Source organism: Chrysoperla carnea, chromosome 1 (assembly GCF_905475395.1).
Source record: "Chrysoperla carnea chromosome 1, inChrCarn1.1, whole genome shotgun sequence".
Lineage (NCBI taxonomy): Eukaryota > Metazoa > Arthropoda > Insecta > Neuroptera > Chrysopidae > Chrysoperla > Chrysoperla carnea.
This window is the reverse complement of record NC_058337.1, coordinates 21,339,866-21,351,817: the sequence shown is the minus strand read 5'-3', so window position 1 is coordinate 21,351,817 and position 11,952 is coordinate 21,339,866. Positions and strand designations below refer to the sequence as shown.

Sequence of the window (11,952 nt, the reverse complement as noted above, 5' to 3'; positions counted from 1 at the left end):
ATCTTTAAAAATAGAATAATAGTCCAATAAAATGAAGAGTTAAACTACCATCACAACGGAACCCTTCATTTTTGAATATCAGCTCATTTTGACAAAAATTTGATACATAGTTTAAAAATATTGAATTCTATTAAGGGGATTGAAAAGTTTTAAATAAATTTTAAATAAAAGATATAGATTTCAAAATTTTATATAAAATTATTTCTAATCACATAATAGTAACCGAGAATTTTGTAATAGAGACATATTTAAAGATACGAGAATTTTGACGTTTCACGTTAAAGTTGTTCCTGAAAAAATAAAATTATTTCAATACGAATAAAGTTAGTATAAATCGTAATACAAGACAGCAGCGTAGTTATGTGAACCCCCTATGTGATTACGAATGCGTAGATTTTGAATCTCGAAACCAGCAAATCGCATGTATAATAAATTTATAAGTTGTAAGACAATTAATTCTGCAATGGAGAAAGATGTATCGACTTTTACAACTGCAGTGAAAAAATACTTATTGACTATTTGTCCGTATTCTCTAGACGAAGTGTTGGTATGAGCCTTAGACGAAATTTTTTTTTTTTTTGTAATTTATTGATAAAAGCTCTTTGTCAGTCGGTGACTTACAAATTGCTTTGCAAATTGTATTATGGATAGATTTATTTATTTTATAAGTATTTTATTTGTAAGGATTTATATTCCTTAAATATTTGACTTCTCAGTTGAATTGATAATAATTAGTACATTGAAATTTAAATGACATTGGTTTCATTTTAAAAGAAATGAATTTTTGTTTTTTTTTTTGTTATTTATTTATTTTTATATTATAACATTCAACTGAGAAAATATTTTAGTTTCTAAAAAAAAACTTATGTAGTTTATAGTTTAATTTTTTTGTGTACTTCATATAAGTACCATTTTTATTCCAAATCCTCTACCGAATCACACTATGAGTGATACTCGGGAGGGACATTTGATCTTTTTGTATCAGGTGTCGGTAATCCTACCAATGGTTTTCTATGGTTTTCCATTAGATTTGCAAGAGGCTAATGCTGGAATAATTGAAAACAAAGTCAGCCATAGCGGCATAGCTTCCCATTCCTTTCTTTTTCTCTATCCCTTTTAATGACATATTCTGTACAATAGCGTATTTTAAAAAATAGAATAAATAAATTGAATTGAATTAAATGTATTATTAAAAGAGAACTGTTGCGAGTACTATAATAAATTAAGAGATTTCTTTCAAAACTAGAAATTAATTTTTTTAAATTTAATTTTTTCTAGAAATATAATAAAGCTTTAACGGTGAATTGAAACAACCTATATCATAGGTAGATATGAAAGTATATGCAATATAATAATTCAAACTTTCTTATTGTTACAGATTTATAAAACACATCATACATGAAAGAAAAATATGACAAAGAATGGGGAGAATAAATGAAGAGATACAATAGAAATTATTTTAGGAAGGAAACTTAAGAATACGTAAAAGAATACATACATAATAATAAAAGACACAGACACAATGAATGATGAACAAATAATAAAATAATAAGATATCAAACAAACGTAACGCACATACTTACCTACATTATATTATATTTAAAAAAAAAATAAAATAATAATAATAATAATAAAGATTCATACAACGCTTAATTTCACAAACAAATTGCTATATAAAAAATCACCATGTTTTAAAAACCAAAATAAATACAATTTGAAAAAAAATATGAGAAAGATAAACGAAAAATTAAAAAATAATAATTTGAAATTTTTAACAAGAACAACAACACTTTCGAATTGATTTACTGATACGTGCTGGTATCAAGAGAATGAGAAATAAATTTAAACTCGGATCAACGTTAATACACCATTATACCTTCAATTATATCAAATTACAAGAATAAAGTTTGTTTAAAAAATAAAATCGAATTGCCCGAAGCTTCTTAGATTTCACTGCCGCTATCATTTTTTTTAAATTAATTTTTTTAATTACATGCTTGAAAATATAAGATGAGATAATACCAGATCGATTTCCAAATGTACAAAAAAAAAACTTTCAGCCTGTGATTTTCATCGAAATTATTAAAGCTATTTTCTAGAACATATTAATAATAAATTCCTGTAGTATTACATAAGACAATTTTTACTTCCTTGATTTTTTATAAAAAACAAGAGATAGAGGATAAAAATTTCCAAAGACAACTCACGAAGAAAATGAATTACTTCATGGCATCATAGATTGGTTTAATACTGAGTAAATGAAAAAAAATAACAAGTTAAAAGAAAATGAAGTGTAATAACATTAACAATAACTCTATTATAATAAATGAAAAATTATAAAACAAAAATAAATATTAAATTTTAATACTAAAAGTTATAAATTAATAAATAACAATAATGATGTTTGGTGTAAATAATAAAAACATTATAATAAAAATAAAATTAAAAACAATAAAATAACTATGATAAATGATGATAATAATAACAATGACGCCATCATTATCATCATTAACAACAACATTTATAACAAATTTAACAACAATAACAACAACAACAACATCAAGTAATACAAATACAAATAATAATTTATTTGATTTAATTGAAAATAATACAACATTATTAAGTAATACAAACAGTAACACAACAACAATAACAATGTTATTAGATCTAACAACAACAACAATAACAACAACAAATACAATAACAACAACATTATTATTAATAAATAAAACAATAACATCGGAGTTATATAAAATTAATATAAATAATGTTATAAATAATAGTTCAAATCATACAAATAATAATACAATAACAACTAGTTCATTAACAATAACACAACAACAAACAAAATGGTATGATTTGCTAATATTAATTATAAAATTAATCATATTTGTAATAATAATATTAAGTGCTGTGTTAGGTAATGCATTAGTGATAATTAGTGTTCATCGACATCGTAAATTACGTGTTATTACTAATTATTATGTTGTCAGTTTAGCAATGGCTGATATGTTAGTGGCACTATGTGCAATGACATTTAATGCAAGTGTTGAATTAATGCAAGGTAAAATTTATATTATTTTAAATTACAATAACAACATTAATATTCCTTTTTTATGATTGTATAATAAAAAGGAACGCCTCTTTTATCTATAAAAATATCAGAAGTTAATAATATTAAGACGCAACGTCTTACCTATGCCTGGCTATATGAATATCTTTGCCTATATCTAAAGAGTGATTTTTTTAAAGGAAATAAACTTTGAATCGATATTAAAACAAGTGAAAACCAACAATTGATTGTGTTAATTGTTGAAATACCATGTATAGAAAGTATTGATGACGCAATCGTTTGTTTTTTGACGTCACGTAAGTAAAAATGATATCCACTCTTAGATAGCCACACATTCATAACTGATATTCCCATATACTATAAAATGTTCACCTAATTTGCGCCCTCGTGGGTAAACAGTGATGTTAAAAAATGTTTCAAACAAAAGTTGTTAATTTTTTTATAAGGAACATTTTTTGTTCTATCTCTTACGGTTCTAACTTTTGTTCTATCTCTAATGGTTTACAAGATAGGTCCTACGGACCCAAGACCCAATCGACTTATGTTGCTCATTTACGAACTTCATCTCACTTTTTACGTCTTTAGCACGCTATAAAAAGTTCAACTTGATATCTGTTTTCGTTTTTAAGTTATCGTGTTGACAGACAGATGGACAGTCGTACAGACAGACAATCAGAAATGGGCTAATTAGGTGATTTTATGAACACCTTACCAAAATTTTGTTCATAGCATCAATATTTGTAAGCGTTTTAAACTTGGAACTAAACTTAATATTGTATGATATATTTCATATACACATGGTATAAGAACCACAAAAATATTACTAATCGTCATATTTTTGAGTTTCGTGGAAATTTAATTTTATATCATTTGAGTTAAAGTATGACTTTGGGCTTAGAGGCACTATGTCTGGCTCGAATAAAGCGTAAACCGTACATGATACGAAAACCGAACATGGTACACATTGTTTCTAATCAAGTTTTTAGGAGTCAATTTGACAAGTGATATATGATTTGTGCTAAAAATGTTTTGTTATTTCACTGCAAGAATAACATTCGAAAAATGTGAAAAATTACATCAATTCTGTAATCTCACATCTATGGAATATTTTTCTGGGATACGAGAGGTCGCTAGGTTTCGTCGATCACACGTATAAGATTAGATCTAAAATTTGTTGTAAAATGCTGACATAGTCACCTAGCTGTTCGATAAAATGGTCAAAAAAACGACTGTCAATTTACGCATTAAAGCCAGCCACGGTGTTCAAACCAAAATCATATTTATACACAAATGTTTTAAAATGAGCCTATGAGCCTATTCCGATTGATATTATTTTTGAAGTTTATTCCCTTTAAAAGGTTTAAAAGCTAATCAAAAAACATTCGTTATGTCCACTGGCTTATCTACTTTGTGAATATCGTATGCTTTCTTCTTTTTCTACATATAATTCCACATATAATTCCTTTACTGCCGTTTTCGTACAGAATTAACAAATAGAAACTCAAGTTCTTTTCTGGACATAAGTGAGATATTATATATCCTACTGGAGTTTCCCATATTTTTTTTTCATATTAACTGCATATATCAACATATTTTCTGAATCGAGTATAAAAAAATTAAATTAAAATTAAAATTATTAATAAAGTGAACATGAAAGAGATAATTCAAATACCAAATTCTCGATCAAGAGAAAAATCTCCAAAAACCATTAGCATTTCAAATTAAATTTCTTCTATAAAGTAAATTTTGTTAAACTTTTCTTTTCTTTTTACTTCCGGTTAATCTAATTTCCTACTCATAAAATGGCTGTTTTTAAACCTTGTTATTATTATTTTTTAGTTAAATATTATTCTAAGCACTTGAGTAAAGAAAACATAAAAATCTAGGATGATTTTTTATAACCGTAAATAAAAAAAAATTATTTTTTCGCTTTCAACGGGTAACGTTTATAACCAATCTTATTGCATCAATCTTCAGTAAACCTTCCTACTAAAGTTTATAATATAGAGTTACACAGTTTTAAGAAATAACTTGACCGATATTAGAAACTTTAAAACTTCTACAGTTTTCTTGATTTTATTTTACTCTAAATATTCAAAACCAAATAGTTTGGCAAAAAAGTAAGAAAGATATCATGTCCAAAGCACAATGAAATCTATTAAATAACAAAAATTTAATTCGAATTAATCAAGAACTTTTGGCCACAGTCTCTGTATGTTTCCTTCAATCTTTTGAGAAAATAGTGTCCCAAAATGTCAGAACAGTTAGCCAGAGGCAATTGATAAGCATCTCTCCTCTTTACAATCCATTCAGTCATTTACATTTTTGAGATTTACCACAGTTATCCTTATGGATATGCAAACTCGGTTATTCTTATAATTCAGTAGTTCTTTTATCCTACCACTACTAAATTGAATCATCAAATTTTAAGCTAAAACTTGAAATACTATGTTTTTGCAATATAATTTCTTTGATTGTGCTTTTCATTGATTCATCGATGGTAGGGATGAGTTTATTGAACTTTTAGTCTTGCCAATGTGGCCGCTTCCGTGATTCCTTTTTAGTATATAATATTTCTATGAATAGTTGCTTTCCAAGACAGTTGCTATTTGATAATTCGTTGTCATCTTTGCTAGTGCCGCCTCCATGCTATGCATTTAAATACAGCTTAGTTAACCGAGTATACCTATTGTGAATACCAAATGGTTGGGTAGGTAAATCTACCGGATTTTGATAATCGATTTTGATATAATTTTGGGAGAAGGTTAATTTTTTTTCTTTAAATAGGTTTCTTTCATTGTAAAAACAGAGAAAAGAATTTTCCGATTCCGGAACGTTCCACACGACTTTTTGCACGTGATTTTGGGGAAAGTTATATCTACATTGTTTTTTTTTTTTTTTTTTTGGTGACGTTTTCTTAAATATCTTTGCTTCTGTTAAGCGCATTGAGACGAATAAAAAAAATAATTGTTTGTTGTAAATTTCTGCATCAGGTACCACCATTGCTTATTACCGAACCCTGAACATAGCAAAATAACCTCAAAATCTCAAGAAAACCGCAATAATCTCATATTTTCAACTTTCTCTGATAACTTTTCGAAAAATGAAGTAATTGAGTTGAAGTAATTGAATTCTGGAAGAAGATGTAACTTGATGATGATCAAAAAACAGTGTGCTATGTGATAGCAGGCAAGGTCAATGAAGAAATTCATAACAAACAATTTTTTTATTCGTCTAATTCCGATCAATAAAAGCAGAAATATTCAAGAAAACGTCACCAAAGAAAACAATGTAGAAATAAATTGTCCCAAAAAAGGGCGTAGAAGGTCGTGCGGAACGTTTCGAAATCGTAAAACTGTTTTCTCTGTTTCTTACAACAACAAAAATCTATTAAAAAAATTAGCCTTCGCTTAAATTTTCCGAGATGATGATCAAAATCCGGTAGATTATCTCCAAGAAAACGTTTTTTATCATTAACATACAATGTCTACTAAATCAATCCTCTCCCCTCACCCCTCCTCGAGAAATTTGATGACACAAAAAAAAAAACAATAACATAAGAGTAAGTTTACACATATTATTATTCATTTGTGTAAATGATATAAAAACAGAACGCTTAAACGACCTATTTAAAAAAACATTTAAATGGTATTCTCTGTATTTGACAACTGACAAACCACCTCAACCACCATAAATAAACAAAAACAAACACAAATGCAATTTTAATCCATTTGTTTATATTTCATGAGCTTCACAATATACAATAAGATAAGCTTGGATGTGAACTATATGAACTTCTTGAACGTAGAGAAATGAATTTAAAATTATAAAAAAGGAATAGTATTATGTTTTATTTTATATTTATTTATTTATGACAGTAATATAAATTATTAAAAATAATTATGCATACAGTAGAATACAGTAGATTCGAAATCAAACCAACTTCAAACAAGTGGAAAAAATAATCAAGTTAAATTAAAGAGTATTGAAAAATACACTCGAACCAGGACTCGAACCCCGACTTCTTGTATTTATGTCAAACGCCCTACCAATTAGGCCATTCGAGTTCTAGACACAGAGTGTAATTTTTTCATCTCATTGAATTTTTATTTTTACTTTGTTTATTCACTAATTGATTATTATTACTTATTGTTTTTTGTCTACTTTTAATCATGTATACGATATTTATTTACATCATGGTCTCTCGATTGTAATTGATGATTTTTAATATGATACATACAGCGTAAACTAAATATTGACAATTTTTCACTCAAAAAATCTAGACATGAATCCAAGAAGTCCGGGTTCAAGTCCTGGTTCGAGTGTATTTTTTACAATTCTCTTTAATTAAGATTACTAGACAAGATATTTGTCAATATTTAGTTTACACAGTATGTATCATATTAAAAATCATCAATTATAATCGAGAGACCATGATGTAAATAAATATCGTATACATGATTTAAAGTAAACAAAAAACAAAAAGGAATGATCAAGTATTATTTTTAATGTTTGAAAAAAGATGATCCCCACATAATAATCGCCTTAGTTTTGTTGGTCTTGCCAGGAAAAAACTCGATTCACTATATAAAAAGTTAGTGTGCTTCCTAAGAAAACTAAAATATTTTACGTGTTTTTAAAGAAAATTTGACTCTTGCCCATACCTTTAACTAACGGAATATATCTTGAATATGATTATGATTGAACATAATCTGGATTATAACACAAACTTCGATTACAAGTCTGCGATAAATCAGAACTACCGGATTTGATGCAGACTGTAATGTATAAAGTTACTGTAATAATTCAGTGGGCTTCTATTATTATAACTGACGTTAAAATTATTTGTGTAGAATTGAGAAAATTTAAAAATAAATTAATAAACTTGAGTTCATTTTGTTTGTATTATTGCTCACTATTTTGTCCGTCTGCAATTGTCTTCCATAACTTTTCTTTAAAACACGAAAATTGTTTTTTACAAACAAAAAATTCGAATCAGTTGAAAAAAATTAGAGCTCGTATATCCCAATTGAATAAGCAGCTTGCCATGAATCGATCAGGTCCGGATTCGAGTCCTAGTGCAATTGTATTTTTTTTCAATTATCTTAAATTATAATCAACTTTATTTGGAAAGCGCACTCTAGGCATTGGAAACCACACAATTTGTTTGAAGAATAAAAGCTAATTAACTAACTTCTTCTTTATTATACAGGTAAATGGTTATTTGGATATTTAATGTGTGACATATGGAATTCATTCGATGTATATTTTTCAACAGCCTCCATATTACATTTATGTTGTATAAGTGTTGATCGTTATTATGCCATTGTACGTCCATTAGAATATCCAATAATAATGACCCAACGTACAGTGATATTTATGTTAACCAATGTATGGTTATTACCGACATTTATTAGTTTCATACCAATATTATTAAATTGGTATACAACACCTGAACAACAAGAATATCGAATAGCCAATCCAGATGAATGTTCGTTTGTTGTAAATAAATATTATGCAGTAATTAGTTCATCTGTATCATTTTGGATACCAGGTATTGTTCAACAAATTTCATTTTTATCAAATTCACTTTAGTTCCAATTGCTAGATTAATTTTTGTATTATAAATATGTGAAGTATTTTTCATTAACAGGTGTCATTTTAAAATTTGCACTATTTTGTTCATAAAGATGCAAATATTTTTGCATCAATCGCTGGACATTACGCTCTACTGTGTGGTCGCCATATCAGTCAACTCGAAATAAAGGGCGAAACCTAACAAGATTGTATGCCAAATTTATAAAAATATATAGGTGAATATAGGTCTACAAAAAGCAGAAGCTCGTGGGTTAGATTACGGAGGCTTTTGCCCAACAATTGGACTCAATTAGAGCTATACATATTATCTTATTATCTTCTATACATATAAAATTCTTTGTCTTAAACTAATGACCGACTGATGGATCAACACACAACCTAAACCGGTAATCGTAGAGACCTGAAACTTAAAGGGTGTCTTCTTTGTATGACGTAGGCATCCGATAAGAAAGGATTGTCCGAAATTCTATCCCCAAATGGGTGAAAAATAGGAGCAAAGTTTGTATGGATCTACGTGATTCCTAGGCCCAATCTACTTCAAATTTTGCATAAACATTCATTGATGGAAGACATGTTTCGTATTTTATTAAAACTCCTAGTCTGTTGGGGTTACAAGGTGTAGAAAGATATTTTGGGGGTGATTTGCATCGAAGTTGATATTCGTCATTTTTGAATTTAATACTAAACCGATTTAAAAAATTATTTCACCTGTAAAAAGTTAAAATTCAGCGAGTATCATGGGCTAAATTATATTTTCAAAACACTTTTTTTTCAGAACCAAAAAATTAAATTCCATAAAATTGAGAACAAAAGAGAGGATAAGTAAGGTCAAAGAAAGTGAGGCTATAACACGGTAGTCTTTGCTAGTTATCTGCTAGTTATATATACGATTTTATCCAAATTATACGTTTGCTGCTTACGAATATGCTCAAATCTACTCATAAATTAAAAATCAGAAGGCATTGAAAACGCAGATCAAATTGGAAAATAAAACTTGTAAGTTTTTTTCCTTTTACAAATGGTCTGGAATTTCTTATTCTATTTCTTATTTCCAATGATAACACTCCAAGTTGACTTCTTTATCCTTTAGGAGTCCAGGTAGAGCTTTAAGTGTATTACATATTTTTAATAATCACGTAATTTGGTTTGTTTTGTTTTTACTTAGAAGTTTTTTTCTTTATACTATTAAAATGACACCTATGAATGAAAACCCTATATTTTGACTACAATGTAGATAATATTACTACAAATTGGTCAATTGTTATTATCCTCTAGAGTAAAATGTAACTAAATGAAATAAAGAACAATTTTATATTTTACTAGGTTTAATATCTACCGTTGAACGAAGTTTCATATCTTTCTAAAACATGTTCTAAAATATATCTGTTATGTTCGTACATTTTCAAAATATATTAAAAAATTTCCATAATTTGTTTGTACAAAATCTTTTAAATAATTTCCACTGATGAAAATTCTATCCGCCATGTTCTCTGAGCATGGAGCATGAACCCTGATAATTTTTAGAAGGATAGTTGGTTGGCTGCCGACGCTAGGTAAAGTTTCTAGTAGCACCTACAGTAAATACATAAGAAATACGTCAATTTTATAACTCTTCCGTCCGGTTTTATAAAGGAAAAAATAGTAGTTTTTAAGAAAACATATTTGTGAAAAAATCATAAATTTTGTAACAAAACAAAAAATAGAGGGTTGTAGGGCTAAAAATAACGAATAAATGAGACTAACTGAAAAAATCCGTTCGAAACTTTACGAGAAAACATGGTTTTATCGCGAAAATAACGCATTATTTGCCTTTCATTTTTACGGCTTGTATGACTCGTAGAAAATCCATTCCGATCTCAAAACTCATTTTCCTCGATATAATTTGCTCTTAAACCTCTTCATAATTACTTATCTCGTTGATACATGATGAAACCGTGAAAACGCAAAGAACAACGATAATTTGCAATCTACAATGTGTGTTATACACATAGTGTATGTTATGTTGTATGTCATACATTATAGTCATTATAGTTTATAAATTACCGTTGTTCGTTGCGTTTTACGGTTTTTTATCATGCATCTGCGAAATTAATAATCATGCAGAGGTATTAGGGCAACTCTTAATGAAGAAAAATTTTTGTTTAATTGTCGTGGGATGTTTTGTTATCGATTGCGTGCGGCTTTTCCGAAGCACTTACTTTTTCATTTTCACAAATTGTGTGGAAACGTTATATTATTAGGCCACAAAATTTCTTTTACATGAAAGCTTAGATTAAAAGCTAAATTTGGAGAAAAACCAGAACGTATTTGACTTTAGCTAGTCGCTAGAGCCCTCAGTTTTTTGTTATTGATCAATATCATTTTTCCGTTTTTTTCTTTTTTTTTTTTTTTTATTAAAAACCTGTTTTGCGCTTCTTTCCGACTTTTTTTAATTTACTTCCCACACTCCGTCTTTTTTCAAAAAAAATTCACTTAAAAACTACTATTTTTTCCCTAATTATCCCGTTGCAACCAGGGCAGGATAGTTATTTTAAATCTTAAACTCTTTTGCTTATACTGCAGCTACGCCAATTTATTACACAGCTTTTACAGGAATGAAAAACAAGTCAGACTTTGAGTAAAAATTAATCTAGCCATTGTGTTAGATTAAAATTTAAATATCTAAAACTCTCACTAATTATCTTTGAAATTTCCATACAGGTATTGTTATGATAATAATGTATTATCGTATTTACAAAGAAGCAATACGACAACGTATTGCATTATCACGCACATCATCAAATATTATCCTAAATTCAATACATCAACATCGTACATCAACATATAATCATAATACACATCGACAACGGCTATTATTACAACAGCAACAATATGAGCGTGAACAACAACAATTGGAACAACAAAATAAACGTTTACATCATTTTGATACAGATCATAGTGATAATAATTTAAATGATCATAATAAAAATAATAACGCAGATGATGAACCAATCACTGTTACGGTTGCTGTACCTGTACCTGTATCTGTTAATGTTAATAATACAACAACAACAACAACAACAACAACAACACCAACATCATCATCAACAACATTATCCAATCAACAACAACAACAACGTCCATCAACAAGTACAAATACAACATCAACATGTACAAATCCTTCAATTACAAGTAATTTTAATAAAGCTGCTACTGAATTAAATATGAATGGTAAGTTTATATTTATATTTTAATTATGTAATTAATTACCTTTGATCTTAGAATATGAAAGAAAACAAAGT

General features: G+C 28.0%; 1 protein-coding gene across 1 annotated transcript in view; it reads left to right on the top strand.

The window, feature by feature from the left end:
- Positions 1–1,829: 1,829 nt before the first annotated feature.
- LOC123294308 (octopamine receptor beta-3R-like) overlaps positions 1,830–11,952 on the top strand; it is a 30,877-nt gene continuing 20,754 nt past the window's right edge. Inside the window, exons 1-4 of the mRNA XM_044875476.1 lie at positions 1,830–1,858; positions 2,820–3,064; positions 8,286–8,627; positions 11,372–11,881. Coding sequence (XP_044731411.1) covers positions 1,830–1,858; positions 2,820–3,064; positions 8,286–8,627; positions 11,372–11,881 — 1,126 coding nt within the window. The remainder of the gene's footprint in view (positions 1,859–2,819; positions 3,065–8,285; positions 8,628–11,371; positions 11,882–11,952) is intronic.